Raw genomic sequence first — 21,982 nt, 5'->3', positions numbered from 1 at the left:
TTGGTTTTAGGAAGATGAACAAACAATGATTTAGTTCGTGTTACGTGTTTAACTTGTTTTGTTGGATGAGACGTAACATTAAGTGAGTCTCTATGGTGCTGGGTGAAAATGAGAAAACACAACAAATGGATAAGTGAAACAAGAATAACAATTTATTAAACAAAGAACATCAAACGATGGATACACATTTAGAAGGTTAACTTAAATAACTGAATTAAACAAAAAACAGGAGTAGAATTAAATATAACAAAACAATCGAACTAAACTGCAAGCCACTAAACTTTCTAATCAAATAAAAATGCAGAAACAAAACAGTAACCTTCAGCATATGCAGTGCTTATCTAAACTTCTTAACTAGTCCACAACAAAATAACAAACGTGGCTCATCCTCCATAAACTAACTAACAAAAAAAATGCTGCTCTGAATTACTACAGTTCTCGTAAAGTACACACTGTTAGCAACTAGCAAAACAACAGCTTATCTCATAATCCAATTCTCATAAAGATCATTCGACTTCCTAATTATTGGGTAAACTGAGCTCCACAAACTTATCTAATAAATAAAGTACTTAAACAAGAGACAAACCAAACAACAACAATAATAATACAAAAACAGATAAACAGGCCGGTCGACACATGAGGAGTTTGGTGGCAAGTCAAACGCATTTTAAATGTAGGTGGACCAGTTCCTGATTGGTGCTCTGAGTGCGTCATAATGATGATGATTGACAGCCTTGTCAACACAAGTAGAAAACATGCAAGTAGGTTAATTTTTACTAGGAGGTGCAACTGAATATGTGATGCCACAAAGCTGAGAAATTTGCCCTAAATGTATTTTTTACTTAAGTTCAACCTCAAAAAGTTCAACTTGACCTAAAAATTCATCCTGCAAAAAAAATCCTGTGGGTAATTTAGAGCAAGTAAGTGCTCTCTGCGTGTTCTCTTTGTGTAACCCAGCATTAGTCATAATGAATGCTTTATCGTGTGTTTTTAAATGCATGATGCTCTTTACAGTCAATAAATACAATATTTGACCAAATTTTCATCAGTTAGATCTTTCCAACTTTGAAGTTGTAGGCTTTGTTCATTTGTGCTTAAGGAAAACTGGCTACATGATATATATATATATATATATATATATATATATATATATATATATATATATATATATATATATATATATATATATATATTATCTTACTCATAAAAGTTTTTCACTTCAAGGTAATTTTCCACTCCAGTTGAATTACTTAAACATATGACAAAGGTACGTTTGAGGCAAGTTTTAAGCGTTTCCGACAAATAATTTGCGATATGGGGGAAGTTTGCCTGTATTCACGAGTTTGTGAATACTTAATTTTGCTTTAGGTGTGGTGTGTTTTTTTTTTTTCTCCATTTTTGAATGCAATTTCCCTTACATGATTTATTCTGGTTTCAACTGATGACTGTATAGCAGTGTTTGACTGATTGCTACTTAATTCAAGAGCGTACTTTGTTAGTTAAGAATCTGCTTCTAATAGACTCGCACACTTTTAAGCAGCTTACGCCCACTGACTTTCTTTTGTGGATTTTTGAAGGTCAAAAAAGCCACGTTCTTTACACACAACATTCTTTCCAGCTCTTTCTCTAAGCCTTTAGTTTGCCTTCCGTTTTTCACCAGCACACAAACTTTGAAACATGGTGCATCACTAGGAGCAAAAAACAACACAATTCATCATTTAGAGATATCTTATTTTTCTTTGATTCATGAGTCTGTTGCTTTCTTTAATATCTTGGCTAAACCTCAAGGCTAATAGGAAGACAATCCATCTTCATTTTACTGCAGATTTCTCTGGGTCTTACTAGTCCTCCAGCATCTACTAGTCTAACAACTCTAACACTGCACTCAAGAGCAAATGACATTTGCTGTTTGTTCAAACTACTTTTTTTTTTTTTTTTGACTGAGCTGAAACAACACAATTCTTGAGTTCTTTGGTGGGACAACTTCATTTTTGTAATGTTCAATCCATTTAAATTATTAAAAACCAATAAGATAACTTTATTTCTTTATGTTCCACAAATCAATTGTGTGGAACCCAGCATTTTTTTTACAGTGAATGTGCTCTAAAACTGTGACTTTAATGCATGCAGTATTATTTCAGAAATGTCAGTGTCTCATTTTTCAGGGTAGACATCTTTAGACACATACGCCTCCCATTTAAATCATTTTTTTCTCTGAATAAGACGGAGCAGCATTTTATTTGAAAGATATGGCATATTCTCCAAACACTCTTTCCGGTTCAATATATCTCTCGACTCTTCTGCTGATCCTCCAATTATACACAAATTCTGCTGATAAAAGCACTGGAGCTCTTCTGTGTTCAGCTTTATTCAGCTTTATCTCTTTCTCACTGACCACATTAGTCTTTCTCATATATAAATTAAGATTGTGTATTGTAGGTTTATATTAAGTGAACAAATATAAATATGTGTTGCTCTAATATGTGGTTTCTTTCATTTAATGGTGGTTTTGATCTGTTTTTAGTACACCCGGGTTTGGATTCCTGACCCGGATGAGGTCTGGAGGTCTGCTGAAATCATCAAGGATTATAAGGAGGGAGACACAGTGCTGCATCTCAAATTAGAAGATGAATCGGTGAGTGAAAACTTTCCTCTTTGTTCACCTTATCAGATGTTTACTGTACATACAATGTTTTTTTATGTGTTTATTACACATTAGGAGCCCTATCATACAGTCGGTGCATTAAGGCGCAAGATATTTTCATGATTTGTTGCTATTTTCACACCAGAGCAACCCTAATTTTCACATTTTACGCCATGTTGTTTAAATAGCAAATCTATTTGTTCCACTTTGTGGACTCATGGGTGTTCCAGTCTAAAAAGGAGGTGTGTTAAGGCACTTTTATCAGTTTATTTATGACAATTTGCATTTGTATAATGTTATTATTATTAGCAGTATTATTTATTATATGCATATTTATATATTTTTTAAATAAAAACAAGTTTAGATTTGTCCACCTATCTGGTTTTTCAGACATGTGTCACCATGTGAGGCATAAGAATATGACGTGTGTTTGGATATAACTGTTTTTTGACAACACTTCGTAATTATTGTTTATTTATTTGTTTGCTGGAGATTAAAACTGAATTTAGAAATAGTTTTGAATCAAATCTTTGCATTTAACAAACTACATTAAATATGTAGGCTAATGGATGTCTTCAATGGAGTGAATTGCACCATTTCTTTACTCCACGAAAGTAAAGAAGCAAAGTAAAAATAAATTAAAGATGCCGAATGGAGGAGGCTTGTTCTTTATCCTTGCACTGCAGATGATCTGTTTAACTGTTTTCTTCCTAGTGAAGCATTCTATTTTTCCGCTTACAAAGTCTGCCATGTAAATAACAAATCTGCATGGTGCGATGCAACTGACTCTTAAGGAATGAGAGATGAGACTCTGATTGGTTTAATGCTCAAAACACACCCATAACTCATTGAGAGAATAAGTACAACCATGTTTGACCGTATGCCAGGACGCAAACCGTATTTTTCTGTCGTTAAAATTGCAATAGTGGATTTGTACACACTGCTTTTGCGCCATATACTTTACACTTTGCGCCTAGATCATTAAAATACAGCTGTGGGGCTGCACAATACATCGTTTCAGTATCTATATCACTACGTGCACATCCAAAATAATTACATCAAAGGAATGTTGAGTTTATATGTTGGAATTATAGTTTACCAGGAGCCACAGTTCAGACCACATGAGACTTTTGGAGTAACTGAAGAGTTTAAATGCAGTCAAAAATTACTATTTGCATGTGTTTTGAAGGCTTGTGACTGTGTAAGCATTCAGGCATGAGATTTTAAAGTATTTAGGCACATGAAATTGGTGTACTGTTTGTAACTCTAATAAACATGTAGTTATTGAATTATTTAAACAATAAAGAATATACAGTGTTATTTTTCATTTTATTATTGAATTTATGTATCTAAATACTGTGATGTAAAATATTTCACTCCTATCTTCCCAATTATAATCCAGAATAGCCCCCATAATCTTCCAGAAAAATCTCAGAATAATCAGTCTACATTTAACAATTCTATTCAAATAGAGCTATTTAGGCTATCTGGTGAAGTTGTATTTATATTGCAATATAAAATGCAGCAAAAAAATATATGACTTAGTCAAGTTTTTCCAATATCATGCAGCCCTATTTCACATTATTTGTTTTACAAAGTGTAGAAATCAGAAATTAGAGGTTATTTATAGTGGTTATTTTTCATATCTAGCATGAACTTCACTCGATATAGTGGATATCTTGGTAATTATGTACCTTTAATTAAAAAACCTTCAGACAGATTCTTTGAAAATGTATAAATAATTTTGATACAATAAATATTATAGTAGTGTATGTTTATTTTAGTATTTTTGCAGCCATAATATTTCATAATTTAACATTGAAAGTCTGGGTCTGCGCTGATGCAAAAAAAGACTTAATATATTTTAAGACCATGTGAATTTGAGCAGTTTCAGTAATGTTCTACTGAAAAAAGTCACCTACATCTTGGATGGCCTGTGTGTGAGTAAATCAACAGCAGGTTTTGCTATTTTTGGAGAACTGTACTTCAAAGAATGAACTCGCATGTCACAAAAATGTCTGTGCTTCCTATCTGGGCATAGCTAAAATATTTCATTCAGTTAAAACTGGATTGGTTGGTGGCATTTGGCAAACAGAACTATACTGTGTTTAATCATTCATGACACAGCAGTTGTGAATTAAACCAGATCTTAACTAGATCGTAATGCTTCCTGCATTAGTTCGGGTTTCACTGCTCTAAAGAAAGTGTGTCTAATGAATCATTAACCATGTTTTGGTGTGTAAGATGTGCAGTCTCTCAGAGAGATGACTGTACTGCATATTCTCTAGTGTATTATCAAAAACAATGTTGGGGAAACCTGAATAAACCAGTAGATGAAACTCTCTGTTGCATGTAATGTATTTCCAACACTTCAGAAAGTTTCGTCAGATTGTGATTTGAGTCCGGTCAGTTTCTAAAGTACTGTTTCTGGCATTGCTGTCTCTGTTGATAGACGTTAGAATATCCAATTGGTTCCAAAGACAATCCGCTTCCATTTCTCCGGAATCCCGATATCCTGGTAGGAGAGAATGACCTCACGGCTCTCAGTTACCTCCATGAGCCTGCTGTGCTCCACAACCTCAAGGTCCGCTTCCTCGAGTCCAACCACATCTACACCTATTGTGGTAAGTCATGCTGTACGTCAATGTCTCTGATTGAATGTGGTGTTGAGCAGATATATGGGTTAAGCTTTGAGAATTTTGGCTGATTATGAGAGATACATAAAATGTAGTTACTGACAATGGCTTAGGTTGCATTTACAGTACACTGCAACTCTAAGGCATGCAGTGACACACAGTCATATCATTTGCTGAACAGATCCAGCCTTTTTGACGCTCATAAATGTTCATGAAAGTCATTGTGCTGCATGTATTAGGAGGTTTGCTGAAGGTGTAGCTGTCATGCAGTAAGGGGTTTGCATCTTTAATAAACTATGACAGTTCGCGTTACTTAAAAAGTACGAATGATTAATAAATCCATATGAAACAGTCTCTTAAAAGTGATGTTGTGTTGCTCTCACACTACAAGCGTACCATGCCAAAGTCCAACCGATCTGTGCTCGGTTGAGGGTCTAACGTTTCTGGGCACGGTTCAGATATCCTAGTGTGAGTACACCCTTAAAGGAAAACTTTACTTTTTTTTGGAAATAGGAAACTCGCCTAGAGTAAGTAAGTAGGTTAAGTTTTACCCTTTTTATATCCTGTCATTCGATCTCCAGGCCTGGTGGGAACACTTTTAGCTTAGCTTATCATAAATCATTAAATCAAATTAGATCATTAGCATCTTGCTAAAAAAAATTCAGAAAGAGTTCGGATCATTTCCCCTTAAACCTTCAAAGACTATTCTATAGTTACAACATCTCAATTGAATATATAGTTTTGATATTTATTTAATTTTTATTTCTGATAATATTCTGTATTTTATGTATCATTTAATATTTAGTTTTTGGTGATTTTTAGTAAATGCATTTAAAATTTGATTAAGCAATTTTATGTAGGCTCTGGCGACGCAGTGGCGCAGTAGGTAGTACTGTTGCCTTACAGCAAGACGAACGCTAGTTCGAGCCTCGGCTGGGTCAGTTGGCGTTTATGTGTGAAGTTTGCATGTTCTCCCTTCGTTCACGTGGGTTTCCTCCGTCTGCTCCGGTTTCTTCCACTGTCCAAAGACACGCGGTACAGGTGAATTGGATAAGCTAAAATTGTCTGTAGTGTATGGATGTTTGCCAGATATGGGTTGTGACTGGAAGGGCATCCGCTGAGTAAAAACCTGCTCGAGAAGTTGGCGGTTCATTCCGCTGTGGCAATACCGGATTAATAAAGGGACTAAGCTGAAAAGAAAATGAATGAATGTAGGCTCTGTCTTCTTTTCATGGCTCACAATAGCAGTAAAAAACAAAAAACAACTGAGGTGTGTGTGCGCGCGCGTGTGTGTGTGTATATATATATATATACACAGTTGAAGTCAGAATTATTAGCCCCCTTTAGATTTTTTTTTCCAAATAATGTTTAACAGAGCAAGGAAATTTTCACAGTATGTCTGATAATATTTTTAAGGAGAAAGTGTTATTTGTTTTATTTTGGCTAGAATAAAAGCAGATTTCACTTTTTAAAAACTTTTAAGGACAAAATGTCTTAGCCCCTTTAAGCTATATATGTTTTCAATAGTCTACAGAATAAACCATTGTTATAAAATGACTTGCCTAATTAACCTGCCTAGTTAACCTATAACCTAGTTCAGCCTTTAAATGTCACTTTAAGCTGTATAGAAGTGTCTTGAAAAATATCTAGTAAAGTATTATTTACTGTCATCATGGTAAAAATAAAATAAATCAGTTATTATACATGAGTTATTAAAATTATTATATTTAGAAATGTGTTAAAAAAATCTTCTCTTTGTTAAACAGAAATTGGGGACAGAAAATAAACTGGGGAGCTAATAACTCTGACTTCAACTGTATATTTTTTCTGCATATATATATATATATATATATATATATATATATATATATATATATATATATATATATATATATATATATATATATATATATATACATATATACATAGATACATACATTTGATGCAAAACTAAAGATATATATATATAAAGAGAGAGAGAGAGAGAGAGAGAGAGAGAGAGAGAGAGAGTTGTTTGTTTTTATATATTTTATTGTATAAGGTAAAAAAATATATATTTCAAAAAATCTGGAAAATAAAAAAGTTTAAATATAAGTATTTGACCCCAATACAGTTTGCATCAAATTAATTAATTGTAGCGAAGATCTACAGTAGTTTTAGCTTATTTTCTTCATTGTTCTTGTTTTAAAACAGATTTTCTCCTGTTTTTAATGACTTCTAGCTCTCGGTCTCTGTGCACTTTTTGCAAATTCTGCAAACCAGCTGTAAAGCTTGATGCTGGGTATCCAGGGTCAACAGACTTTATTGAAGAGGAACAAAGACAGCATCTCTGTTTAGTCTACAGTCATTACCCTCAGTTTCTCTGTTAGTTACTATGTTCCTATGACAACATCCCCTTGTTAACAGGTGGCATTTTGGGATTGCGTTGGATTTATGGGTGTGTGTGTTTACTGACAAGTTGTTCTGGAGAATAAGACATATTATGTAATGTATGATTGAATCCAAACAAACTTCCTGACGTGTCCTCGCAGACAATCAGGAAGAGCGTCTCTACTGTTTAAATACACCTACACCATGGTCATATGGTCAGATTTTTGTGGTGGAGTCTAAGGACCGCCCAGCTGTTGTTTGTCTTTTTATTGTTGTGCTTTTGTAATGACTCAGTGATTCTCATTATGGTGTCTGCCAGGTCATAACAAAGGCCGTTGCTTCATAATTCCTCTTTATGCTTTTTATGCCTTTCATGTTCTTTTGTACTGCCACATACGTGTGTCTGTGTTGTGTTCTGTCTTTGACACTGACACATCATGCATTAACGTGATTATGATTGCAGTGACATCACTTGAGGATTGAAGCCACCTTATATTTTAGATCTCCAACAGACATTTTAAAATACTTTTGAATTGATTTGTCCATTATTTATCCATATTCATATTGGATAAATAATTTCAAATATTTAAATGATGTATTAAGGTATGACTCTGCGGGTGGAAAGAGTCAAAATTAATTAATAGTTATCAGAACTCTTCCTCAGTTGATTAAGCTAAGAATTATTAATTTTTTGTATTACAAGATTTCTGAAATGTTATGTTTAACGTTATGTTATGCAAATTAGTTTTCATTGTTTGCATACTTTTCTTTGAGGTAACACTTTAATTTTAAAACCAATTCCCATTATTAACTACTGGGTTTATTAATATGATAATAATAAATTCCTATTAGTAAGATATTGGTTTTTATTCATACTTAAAAAAAAAGTATTATAGAGGATTGTTATTCTACATTCCTAATCCTACCCAATACCTACATTTTATATTACTATATTACCATTAATACACAATAAATTAGCAGTGGCGCAGTAGGTAGTGCTGTCGCCTCACAGCAAGAAGGTCGCGGGTTCGAGCCTCGGCTCAGTTGGCGTTTCTGTGTGGAGTTTCCATGTTCTCCCTACGTTCGCGTGGGTTTCCTCTGGGTGCTCTGGTTTCCCCCACAGTCCAAAGACGTGCGGTACAGGTGAATTGGGTAGGCTAAATTGTAAACCGTAGTGTATGAGTGTGTGTGGATGTTTCCCAGAAACGGGTTGCGGCTGGAAGGGCATCCGCTGTGTAAAAATGTGCTGGATAAGTTGCCGGTTCATTCCGCTGTGGCGACCCCGGACTAATAAAGGGACTAAGCCGACAAGAAAGTAAATAAATGAATGAATAGTACTTTTCTTACATAAAAAGCAACTCAAAGTGCTTCATAAGTGTAAGCAAATATTAAAAACAACATAAACCTTTGGGTACTCAAATATAGAAACAGATATAAGCAAATGCAGAAAATATAAACATAAAACAAATGTAAGATGATACTTAGAATAAAAATAGAGACAACTTAAATAAGCAAATTAATACATACATATGCTTAATTTATCTATATGCACACTCTATGTATACACACGCATACATATACATATGACATTAATATAATAGTTTGTTAATTGCAAGTATTGTACCTTAAAATAAGACCAAATCTGAATATCAGTTAAAGTCAGGTTCAGAATTCAGAATTCAGGTTCAGTTCAGAATATTAGAGTGAACTGTTTTTCCCGAGGTGATTTTAGGTGTCCCTTTTCATCATTGCATTATAAAATACTGCAAACATCCAAAAAAATTACATTTATTTATACAATTAAATAATGTGTCAACACATTACTCTGTAAAAGCATTTAGAACACTGATATGAATAAAATTGTGATATCTGTATGTAAGTGCTGCTGAAATCCATATTTATGGCTTAATGTAGGAGAAAAAAAATATTTTGAGAAAACGGCTCCTAAAAATATGTTTTGTCTGGAAATTTCATCATAAATATCAGCCATTACCGATTAGGCACGGGCCGTATCTTACTCATACCTAAGGAACGGTATAGTAAAAAATTTCAACAGTTTAAAAACTTGACTTTTCCAAACCGGGGTGTACATTAAACACAGTTACAGTTACAGTTACACTTTGGGTGTATTTCAAAACTAGATAAATGCACCATATAAATACACATTACATTACATAAACTGAAAAGGTGTGATGAAAAAAAAGTGTATTGTGGATGCTTTTTTTCTGTCAAACTAAAAAAACTCCAAAATCTCCAAATTGACAGGTGCATAAAAATAACAGCGTTTTGGCCAGTAGTGTATTTTTTTAACAATGCTGCAAAGCTGTGAATTGAAAAACTGTTAATTTTTTCCCCTCAGGGATTGTTCTGGTGGCCATCAACCCGTACGAGCAGCTACATATCTATGGAGAAGAAGTCATCAATGCATACAGCGGGCAGAACATGGGGGACATGGACCCTCATATATTTGCGGTGGCCGAGGAAGCTTTTAAACAGATGGCCAGGTGTGAGCTAGCTTTTTTATAATCTTGCAAAATGACAAGCTCATTTAAATAAATAGAAAAATTTATAAATATTCAGAGTGCTAAAAAGCCATTTTAATCCACCCTCCTCACTCCTCACTGACAAAACCAAAATCACAATAAGTATTTCTGGATCCTATAATTGGATAATAATGCATTTAATTAAATAAAATATTTATTTTATAAGTAAATATATTTATATAATTTTTAAAAATGTATAATAATTAGTTCCTAGTGTACAACTGAAAGGTAAAATTTTTGGGGTCAGTTTTTTTTTTACTTTTACTAATTAATACCTTTATTCAGGAAGAATGCATAATATTCATTAAAAGTAGCAGTATAGACTGCAAAGATGTTATCGCCTCGAAGAGCTTAAGAAACTACTTTCAGAAGCTAACCCTGAAACTTTTGAATGGTACATTTAAAATATTTCTATGTTATATTTTCTATTTCTTTTGGATCACAATAATTCTAATCGTCTCATAAATTAATTATCTTAATGTGTCCATCTGCATTTCAGTCTTTCTTCTAAAGAAACATCTTAAAGCTGAATCTTAAAGCTGTTTATTAAGCGATGTTGCCTTTTAATAAAGAGCTCTGCTTTTAGAGCAGTGACTTCCACTGGCTGTAAACAGAAAGTGACATCACACACTTTTAAAGCTGTAAGTAATCCAAAATCTCAGCTTGACTCAGTAATGGATGGAGTGGGTGAATAATTGCAGTGTACGCAGCATCATTCCTCCATCCTTTGTATTTACATGTGTTTTTTTTCTTTTTGGTGCTTGAAACAAAAGACAAAGCCATTTGCGCGTCAGGATTAAACTCGAGCTAAACATCCTACGCCTAGTTATTGTGACTCTTAATGACTTGTGCAATGCTGGAGTCCTGAAATAAGCAGGAAAAGACGAGGCAAGGCTTGTGGTCTGACTCTGTGTGTTTGATTAGTTGTTTAGGTGGGGTTTGCACTTGTCAGTTAGCCTGAATGGACATGTCAATTATTCAGGAGTGTGTCGAAGAGGCCCACCACTGCGTTTAGGTTTTCCTGTGAAAGCTCTCATGGGTAATGGGTGTTTATTTTGTGTGGAATGCATTGCATAAAGACTTTTCGGGCCTATAATACACCCAATGCAATAAGGTGCAAGACGTGTATGGCATGATTTGTTGCTATTTTCAGACCAGCGCAACCATAATTTTTAGGTTTTGCGCCACATAGTTTTGGGGACTCTAGGGTGTGGTGGTCTAAAAAGTTGCCGCGTTGTTATTTGGAGCAACTGAAATAGACTAAAAGCAATTAAAAGACTAAAATCAACTAAAAGCAAGTTCAGCGCAGAGCATGTTAGTTATGCACCTAGCAGGTCTAAATGTTTACACATTGCTTAATACACAAAGGATGAAGTTGAGCATTGTGTAGATCGGGTTGGTTCTGCTGCATTTGTAAAGAAACTGGATCTTTTAAAGGGTTATTGGCAGGTGCCTTTAACTCAGCACGCTGTTAAGATTTCAGCGTTCGTTAGTTGGTCAGACAACTTTCTGCAGTATGCGGTTTTAGCCTTCAGGATGCGAAACGTCCCTGGTGGTTAAACTCAGGTGGCATCAATCTGTAAACAAAAGAAATCAGGAAACAGAAAAAAAATGCAATATAGAAAGAAAACTAGAACAGTCACGGGACGTAACACAATACACAAATATCTTTACATATGAAAAAAAAAATAAAGGATTAAAATGGTACAAAAATGATTATTTTCAACATAAATATAAAAACCACTGTCTCCATGCCTTCTTCAGCTCGGAGGGCTTTTTCAGTTTATTCATGACAATTTGCATTTGTTTAATGTTATTATCATTAGCAGTATTATTTATTATATGCATATTTATATTTGTTTTAATAAAAACAAGTTTAGGTTTGTCTACCTGTCGGGTTTAAGCATAAGAATAGGATGTGAGTTTGGACGTGTGTTTTTTGACCATACTTTGAAATTATTGTTCATTTATTTGTTTGCTTAAAATTAGAACTGAATTTAGAAACAGTTTTGAAACAAATCTTTACACTTAAAAAACTAAATTAAATATTTACAGTAGGCTAATGGGTATCTTCAGTGGAGTGCGTTAAATAACGTTTCCTTATTCACTAAAGTAAAGGAGTAAAGAGTAAAAGTTAAAGTAAGAAGAAAGTAAAGAGGCCATTTGGAGGAGGCTCATTCTTTATCCTCACACTGCAGATGATCTGTTTAACTGTTTTCTCGCAAGTGAAGCATTTCGTTTTTCTATTTACTAAGTCTGCCATGTAAATAGCAAATGTGCCATGGGAATGGGAATATGAGATATCACTCTGTGTAGTTTTATGCACGTTATGCTTAAAACACACCCATAACTCATTAAGAGAATAAGCACAACCCTGTTAGACCTTGCGACAGGGCGCTAACTGTATTTTTCTGTCCTTAAAATAGCAAAAGTGGATTCGGACATGCCTTTAATGCTTTTGCGCCATGCGCTTTACACTTTGCACCTAGATCATTAAAATAGAGCTCATTGTTACAGATGGTCCAGTGGGGACTGGGTGGGTTTTTGATTAGAGATTTCAGAGTTAAAAGAGGTTTTAAAGTGCAAGTCAGTGGCTATTAAATTGCGCCTTTAAGTCATATTTTTTTATAATAAAGACATGATAAACTCTTGTACTCAACATCCACTTGGGTAAGTCATTGGGTGCAATAGCATACGAATTTTACACCTGCTTTTTTCTTTTTGCTATTTTTTTTTTACTATTCACTGCAAAATGTTCCTGATCCTTGCATTTATTGTAACATTTAATCAACATTAAAAAAAATGTTTTAATTTGTAAACCATGTATTAATCATTAATAATAATCATTATATTATAATATAGTATTTATTTTTTAATATAAAAGATTTATTTGTAAATTATATATTTATTTATTTATTTAATTATATATTTTGTTTAAAATATTTTTAAAATCATTTTTATTTCACATTAAAAAATGTAGCTAAATCATTTAGAATATATTGTTTTTGGTGTATGTCTTTTAGATATATTGTGTTACAATTCACAACATTCATGGCTAGGTTTGACATGACACAGAGGTGTCAAAGTTTGGTAAATTTTTGATACAACAAAAAGAAAAAAATATTGATTTTTAAAGAAAAAAACATTTATTAAAACTAAGATTATAAAACATGATAGATCTATGATGGAGCTATACTTGACCCATCTTCTGGGGTGTCTTATTATTATTAAAGAATGTCTTGTTGAGCATAGTGGCACAGAGAATCCTATAATTTATTCAGTTTGAGCTCTTTGTCTTTCAAATATGGATTAATGTACCATTAATGGTGTACCATTACACACCTTATGTTTATATAGTTTTTTGTGTGTATTTTACATTAGTTTTTTTAGACACACTTTATTTGAATTTGTTATGTATGTATTTGTAAATACATGTTGCTAAAAATATTTATCACCTTTTTTAAATTAGTTGCTTTTGTTTTCACACAGGTTTTTTTGGGCCATGTTTATGTTATTCGGATTGTTTCATACTTGCATACCAAATAAAACAATCACATTGTCTGGGGCTTGTAAAACAGTTCATATGAATCAAATATGTTTCATATTCTTCTTTATTCTGCATCTAAATAGTTAAATGCACTTTAGCATATCATATCATCTCAAGTATTCATCAGCGCACAGTCTTCATTACTGTTTCTGCTTGTAAACTTGACATTTCTCCTGCAGAGATGAGAAGAACCAGTCCATAATTGTGAGCGGTGAGTCGGGAGCTGGTAAAACCGTTTCGGCAAAGTATGCCATGCGCTTCTTCGCCACAGTGGGAGGATCAGCAAATGACACCAATGTTGAAGAGAAAGTTTTGGCTTCCAGTCCCATTATGGAGGTATGCTCTGATACAAATCCTCTAATTCAAGTAATTCTACTGAGAAAAAAAACACCCAAGTCAGTCTTCGTCAATCAGACAAGAACTTTACTTCACAAGAATACTTAGTGTTGAATCTAATGAATTTGTGCCACCAAGTACTACTATTATGTGCAGAGGCTGTAAAGGTGCCCTCGATTCACTCATCGCTCCGTCTCTGACACACTTAAATTAGGAAATTAAACTGAAGAATCACCAGGCCTGTTTGAAAAGATAAGAATGAAGCCGGCATGTGTGCCCTTCAGGAAGATAATCTGTGTGCAAGTGAGAGTGGCCAAATCTCACAGTCAATTTAGAGATAGCACTATAGCGGAAATGAGCACTGGCGATAGAGACGCCTCTTGGGATGCAAACTGAGAGCTAGAACGTCCTATTACTACAGGTGACTCATAACATACCAGCTCAGACAAACAAATAATCCCAAATCACAGTAATTATTCATTACAAATGATGTCGCAAACAGGATTCAAGGTTTACGGCTCTTGCACCTTCTGTTGTGAAAATCTTTCTCCACCCTTATTGCATTCTATTATGCATCAATCATTGTAATTTGATAAGCTGCTGTCCCAGTTTAAACCAACCAAAGTGTGACTAGACTGTAATTAAAGTTTTTTTTTTTTCAATGTAGGCCATTGGAAATGCAAAAACAACCCGTAATGACAACAGCAGCCGTTTTGGGAAATACATCCAGATCGGCTTTGACAGGAGATATCATATTATTGGTGCCAATATGAGAACGTACCTGCTTGAGAAGTCCAGAGTAGTGTTTCAGGTGAGTTTCACTTAGAAAGGATGCTTTAAGGCCATTTTCAGCCCACTGTGCATGTCTGTGTGCTAAACATTGATATATCGTTGCAGGCTGAAGAGGAGAGGAACTACCACATCTTCTACCAGCTCTGTGCTTCATGCTCTCTGCCAGAGTTTAAGGATCTTACCTTGAGTAAGTGGCAAATGTTTTAGAGATATGCAGATTAGCTGTAAAAGTGAATCTGGAATGGCTGACACTTGCCTTTGGTGGTTTAAATTGTCTCTTTAGAACTAGACACAGATTACAGTGTTTATACGACACTTCATAAGACATTCTGCAAGATGGCAAATGTGCAGTGACCAAAAGAGCTTATCATACTGAAGTTTAAGACAACATGTAGTTACAAAAAAACACTAGTAAATTAAGAAAAGATCTTCAAATCGTCATAACAGAAACACATTAAGAAAACACACTGCAAATGCTCACAACGCAAACAAATTATGTTGCCCAATACCGCATCATCTTGGAAATTACAGATACAAGTCCTGCACAGTGGCCAGAGGGATTTTGAGCCATTCTTCATGCAGAATAAGGGCTAGGTCACTAGGTGATGCAGATGGAGAAACACTTTTCCTGACTTGCTCCTCCAAAACACCCCAAAGAGGCTTAATAATAATATTTAGATCTAGTGACTGTTAAGCCCATGGCAGATGTTCAACTTCACTTTCATGTTCATCAAACTACTCTGTCACCAGTCTTGCTGTGTGTATTAGTACATTATCATCCTGATATACGGCACTGTCTTCAGGATACAACGTTTGAACCATTAGGTGCACATGGTCAGTGATGCACCCATCTAGGACAAGTATTGGGCCTAGGGAATGCCATGATATTGCAGCCTAAAGCATCACTGATCCACCCCCATACTTTGCTCAGGGCATGTAACAGTCTGGTTGGTACGCTTTTTTGGGGCTTCTCCACATCATAACTCTGGATGTGTGAAAGTCAGTAAAGCTGGAATCATCAGAGAACAAGGTCATACTTTACTTTGATGGTCCATTTGTTGAATTGAAGTTACATTGCATCTACAGTACATGCCAACTAATTCTCATTAGATTATAAGTAGACTGTTAGGTTGGGATTTGGGTTAGTGTAAGTTGACATGTACTTTCAAAGTTTCTTATAGTCAGTTAAATGTCTGTTGAAGGAGCAGTATCAATAGATATTAAGCAGACAGTCTACTAAAACTACTAATAAGTGTTACCGAGAACAATAAATGTTTCACATTGTCCACAGCCCAAGAATTTTGCTGCTGAAACCATTGTAACTGACGTTTGGCATTGGCACGAGTGGCAAGAGGTTTGGCAATAGCAACCCGGCCATGTACATCGACCCTGTGGAGTTCCCGAAGAGCAGTTTTGGTAGAAACAGTAGAGTTGAGGTGCACATTTAAGTCACCCAGAATGTTGTGTGCATTAAAATATTACAAGCAAAACTGTGTCATAACTCTGCCGATTAAACCTTCACACTCAACTCTTACTGGTGGAATATGCAATCAATGAAGATCAATAAATGCCACCAGGCTGGTCAAATTTAGGCATAAAACCTCCCAACACTAAATTAGCCATTGTTTTAGTTTCCTTGTCCAAACCTTGTATACTAATGTTGTCACAATACTGGAATTTCTAACTTCAATAAAATAGCTTAAAATGTATTGATACTCTGTGCCATAGGGGAATATTACCTAATTATATCATTTATTTATACAATTGCTTAAATATAGCATTTCCCAGAATTATAACTAGACCTGCATGTCTTTTCTTGTCAGGACCGTTTTTCAGATTTTCATGTGCCCTACTAAATTTCCTCAGGTCCATGTGAAAAATAATAAATAAGGGCATGAAAGAAAAAGTTGTTTTTGTTGTTGCAAACAATGTACCATTACAATATATGCAAATTGTATCATTTTTAATAATTCTAGTAGGTGTCATTACTGCATAAAATGTATATTTTATAGTTTTATATATTTCAGTATCGAATCGATACCTATAGAAATATCAGTTATTTTGACAACACTAACATATTTAAGTCATGTTTTTTATTATATTTTAAATAATAATTTTGGCCTGTGATGGCAAAGCTGAATTTCTGGATCATTACTTATTGCCTATTTTATTATTGCCTGCTTGTTTTGCACACACAAAGGTTCGAATGAACTACATAATCAAACTAAACCTACTGTACCAAATATAAACACACCCAAATCCTTCTTTTTCAAACTTCTCACTCACTCTCATGTTTTAGCCAGTGCAGAAGACTTCACTTACACGTCTCTCGGTGAGAACATTTTCATTGAGGGAGTGAATGATGCCGAGGACCTTGTGAAGACGAGAGAAGCTCTTACGATGCTTGGTGAGTTTGACTGCAGCAGCAAACATGACTATTAGCTTTTGCAGCGCTATAGTTTGGCATAAATATTTATCATGCTGACACTGTGTTGTGCAGGTGTAAAAGAAAACCACCAAATGAGCATCTTTAAGATAATTGCCTCCATTTTGCACCTGGGGAACGTGGAGATTGTGCAGGAGAGAGATGGAGAATCCTGCCATATCAATGTGAGTGCACAGCAAATAATGCTATTGTAAATCAGTCCATTAAGGGTTTTCACAGGAAAAATTTAATACGATTTTTTGAAACTTAAGTGATTAATTATGGGGAAAGTTTTAGCTGTTTAGTTTAGGAAAACCTATATATATATATATATATATATATATATATATATATATATATATATATATATATATATATATATATATATATATATATATATATATACATAGGTTTTCCTATATATATATTGAGGGGTTTTCCCCTCAAGTCTACAGACATATGCTACAGGTGAATTGGGTAAACTAAACTGTCCGCAGTGTGTGTGTGTGTGTGTGTGTGAATGAGACTGAATGGCTGTTTCCCAGTGATGGGTTGCAGCTGGAAGGGCATCCTCTGCTTAAAACATATGCTGGATAAGTTGGTGGTTCATTCCGCTGTGGCGACTCCTGATTAATAACGGGACTGAGCCGAAAAGAAAATGAATGAATAAAGAAGCATTCTAAAGTCGGTGACACTGCTGACATTATCTTAAAGGGTCACAAAACACCAAAACACATTTTTTGAGCTGTTGACAGTCATATATGTGTCCCACACTGCTAAAAACACTATTAGGACACCTATATTTCACTAAAAAGTGTAAATTGGTTGTTTTTGCGTTATTTCAAGCAAATTCGTACTACCGGTTTGAAACGAATTTTTGAAGCTGCGTCACGGCCATGACATAATAGCGTTGTATTCCAGCATGCAGACTGGGCGTCTGTGCCAGAGTGAGTTTTATTACGTCTTACAGTGTGATGCATTAATGCATGAGTAAGGCTTGGTTCAAACCAATCAGCGCGCTCTATTGTGCAACTTCATTAATATTCATTACTGTCACAGTGTAGATGGCAGAGACGCCACGTTGTGTTGGCAAAAGAAGCGTGAAGTGTTGCTTTTAGAGTTTGCTGCAGTAAAGTTTCGTTTTCATTTTCTCTCTGTGAGAGCTCAGACTCACGCGTGGATTAACAGTGTACGCAACGCGCGACAACAATAACTTACGTGTCTAAGGAGGATTATTGTTTACCTGAGAGCTGTTCTCATCTGCAAACGCTGAGATCCAGATTCGCTTTAGTCTCCTCTTAATAAAGACGCGGCTCTAGTTGCTGGTGATTGTCCTGTCTCTACAGATTTGGTAAGTGAGCGACCAGTGCTCTTTGTTTATTCAGTTCGTATTTTATTCGTATCAAACAAACTATTGCAACGAGTGTAAACAAGTTAGCACTAACAGTTACAACCAAACTATAACCTCGTGTTGGATTTTGTGACCGGAATAACACACGCGGCTTTCTGACACTACCTGCCGTGTGCATCTAAGTTTCTGGGAAATGCTGAGTTTTTTTTCTCTCATTCGCCGTGCGGTATCAAACATTGCATGAAAAATACATGCTTACAGCAGTTCCTCGAATCAAATATCACGTTTGTCGGGAGGGACATTAATGAATTCCCTGAATGAAAGAGCCAAACTGCAGTTAAAGTCCACCATTTAATAATCTGGCAAATAATTCGACTACAGATGTCCATGTAAACACAGTCACATTGTCCGCTGTGGGTGTGTGTTTTGACTCTGAAATTCAGCGCGCCCAAATAAACACTCCGATACCAAGCCTGTTTTCTTCCTCCGACACTCCCCCCTAAACAGAGCTGGACACGCCCACTTTTCTGACTTTTTCCAAAGTAGAGGTGTGAAAACACCCTGCTGAAACGAGTGGGTTTCATGGCCCTTTAAATAAAGTCTTAGGCAAATTGTAATTTGTGGTCCTCCGTGTTTAATGTGGTTTAAATGTTCAGTCCACTTACTGTATTCCTTGAGATTCTTGAAATAAAATAATTTTTACAAAATAAAAAAACTCTCTTTGGAGTGGACTTTGAGATTTATAACTATGTAGATCTTTTTATGTCTAAACATACATGCTGCACACTGTCTAAACTTTAAAAAAGTGAAAACGTATAATAGTACCACTATATCAAAGTATTGTTCATTTTGCAGAAATGTACAGTTATTACATTTACAATAAAATATGGAAGTCTCCACATTCTCTTAAACAACATCATTGGATTCTAACTTGTATTGATATTGTGTATCTGGAAATGTCTTCTCACATCCTCACATCCATGGTGCAAGAGAGCACACCATCCGACTTTAGCCACAAACTTTGAAAAACATAAAGGTTTACAAATTTGACTTGAAGAGACATCAAAAAGCAAAAAACTTTAGGTTCCAGACCCCATAATAATAATAATTATTATTATATTTTTCATAAATTAATTAATTTTTTCCCTCTTTTTTATTTTAATATGTTTTTTTTCTCTTTTCATAGTAATTGTTTAAGGTTCCCTGTTTGGGCTTCTAATAACTTTTCTTCATTGTCTTAGACCTCTTTAAGCATGGTTTTAAATATCTTAATCTTTTTGTTTATTCCTATTCTTTTATTTATTTATTTTAACTGGCTTAACCCTTTACCCTTACTTAACCTTTAATACAGATTTGGTTTGTTGCTTTTTTGGTTTGGAAATTAGTTTTATGTGTGTGTATGTGTGTATATGTGTATGTGTATATGTATATCTGAACTCTGAAAACTATACTGCACTCATTTCAATTTACTATAATATTCTTTGTGAAGCTGCTTTGAAACAATCTACATTGTAAAAGCGTTATAGAAATAAAGGTGAATTGAATGTGTATATATATATATATACATTACACACACACACACACACATATATATAGGTTTTCCCCTCAAGTCTACAGACATATGCTACAGGTGAATTGGGTAAACTAAACTGTCCGCAGTGTGTGTGTGTGTGTGTGTGTGTGTGTGTGTGTGTGTGTGTGTGTGTGTGTGTGTGTGTGTGTGAATGAGACTGTATGGCTGTTTCCCAGTGATGGGTTGCAGCTGGAAGGGCATCCTCTGCTTAAAACATATGCTGGATAAGTTGGTGGTTCATTCCGCTGTGGCAACTCCTGATTAATAACGAGACTGAGCCGAAAAGAACCACCAACTTATCCAGCATATGTTTTAAGCAGAGGATGCCCTTCCAGCTGCAACCCATCACTGGGAAACAGCCATACAGTCTCATTCACACACATACACACACACACTTCGGACAGTTTAGTTTACCCAATTCACCTGTAGCATATGTCTGTAGACTTGAGGGGAAAACCGGAGCATCGGTAGGAAACCCAAATAAGCACAGGGAGAACATGCAAACTCAGCTGACCCAGCCGGGACTCGAACCAGTGACCTTCTTGCTGTGAGGCGACAGTGCTAGCCACTGCGCCACCACACCGCCCTAGAATGCTTTTTATTACAGTTTATTCATACAATACAATACTGCACAGTGTAGACTGTGATTTTTAGCCCCCAAAATTTGTTAATATAATGTTACCACTCTTAAAATATCTTGTGATATTCGTGCTTGGAATATTTCTGCAGAATCGTCTTGATCATTATTTTCAGGATCTCAATCGGGCTCAAATTTATATGGCAGTATTCGCGGCATGCTTAATTATACTGGAGCAGACAGAACTTACTGCTGTGGCCATAGGCGGGACAGCACTGAAACACTGTCCAAGCTATTCACCAATCACAACACACTGGGAAAGCTAACCAATCACAATACGTTTTGTATTTCAAAAGGTGTGCCTTTATTAAACCCAGAATTAACTGAGCCTTTTGTGAAAAGCAATACATTTTGCAAACCACTAAGCATGAACCACTCCAAAACAAAATCAAGACTTTGAAAGAGAGCATAATAAGACAATGGTAATTTGTGACTTCTTTAAAGCGGCTTTGAAATAAAATTTCACGAAAAGTTTAATGCAAATATATTAAATTGAACAATCTTGTTGTTTGTTATTTATTTTGCCACTTATGCATTAAACAATCTCTTTTTGCACATGCAGAGGAACGACACTCATCTGCATCATTTCTGTCGGCTGTTGGGGATTGAGCAGGAGCAGATGGAGAACTGGCTATGCCGCAGGAAACTGGTGACCACTTCTGAAACTTATGTGAAAAACATGCCCCACAGCCAGGCAGTCAATGCCCGAGATGCCTTGGCCAAACACATCTATGCCCATCTGTTTGACTGGATCGTGGAGCACATCAACAAGTCCCTGCATACTTCCACTAAACAGCACTCATTCATCGGGGTTCTGGATATCTATGGGTAATTATTGTGATTATTAGACAGCATGGTAGTGAAGATTGGGGCTGGGCAAAAAAAATACATTTAAATTTTTTAAGTGAGTAGATTCGAAATTGATTTTCTTAAAGCCATTATTCAAATAATAATTGTAAATCAATTCATCTTTTTTTAAAAGTGAGTGGATTCGGTATTGCATTTTATTTCTGGTCCAGGTGTTTTCTAAGTAAGAAAATACTTCTCTGTTGTACCTTATGGCCCGTTTCCACTGACTGGTACAGTACAGTACAGTACAGTACGGGTCACCTTTATCAGGCTTGCATT

The 21,982-nt window shown here is 35.2% G+C and overlaps 2 protein-coding genes across 11 annotated transcripts in view; both read left to right on the top strand.

Annotated features, from left to right (window-relative positions):
* LOC147838831 (odorant receptor 131-2-like) overlaps window positions 1–21,982 on the top strand; it is a 1,093,102-nt gene that overhangs the window by 135,292 nt on the left and 935,828 nt on the right. The window lies entirely within an intron of this gene.
* myo5b (myosin VB) overlaps window positions 1–21,982 on the top strand; it is a 101,027-nt gene that overhangs the window by 29,189 nt on the left and 49,856 nt on the right. For all 9 annotated transcript variants that reach the window (XR_015519645.1, XR_015519644.1, XR_015519643.1 and 6 more), the window contains exons 2-10: window positions 2,525–2,635; window positions 5,097–5,268; window positions 10,010–10,154; window positions 13,920–14,076; window positions 14,744–14,887; window positions 14,974–15,055; window positions 17,168–17,275; window positions 17,369–17,478; window positions 21,417–21,682. Coding sequence is in view for 6 of the 9 variants with exons in the window: in XM_087300141.1 (XP_087156267.1) it covers window positions 2,525–2,635; window positions 5,097–5,268; window positions 10,010–10,154; window positions 13,920–14,076; window positions 14,744–14,887; window positions 14,974–15,055; window positions 17,168–17,275; window positions 17,369–17,478; window positions 21,417–21,682 (1,295 nt within the window). In the remaining 3 variants the exon portion in view is untranslated. The remainder of the gene's footprint in view (window positions 1–2,524; window positions 2,636–5,096; window positions 5,269–10,009; window positions 10,155–13,919; window positions 14,077–14,743; window positions 14,888–14,973; window positions 15,056–17,167; window positions 17,276–17,368; window positions 17,479–21,416; window positions 21,683–21,982) is intronic.

Source organism: Danio rerio, chromosome 21, assembly GCF_052040795.2.
Source record: "Danio rerio strain M-AB ecotype USA chromosome 21, GRCz13ab, whole genome shotgun sequence".
NCBI classification, from domain to species: Eukaryota; Metazoa; Chordata; class Actinopteri; order Cypriniformes; family Danionidae; genus Danio; species Danio rerio.
Note: the sequence above shows the minus strand (reverse complement) of the source record. Positions and strands in the feature narration are given on the sequence as shown.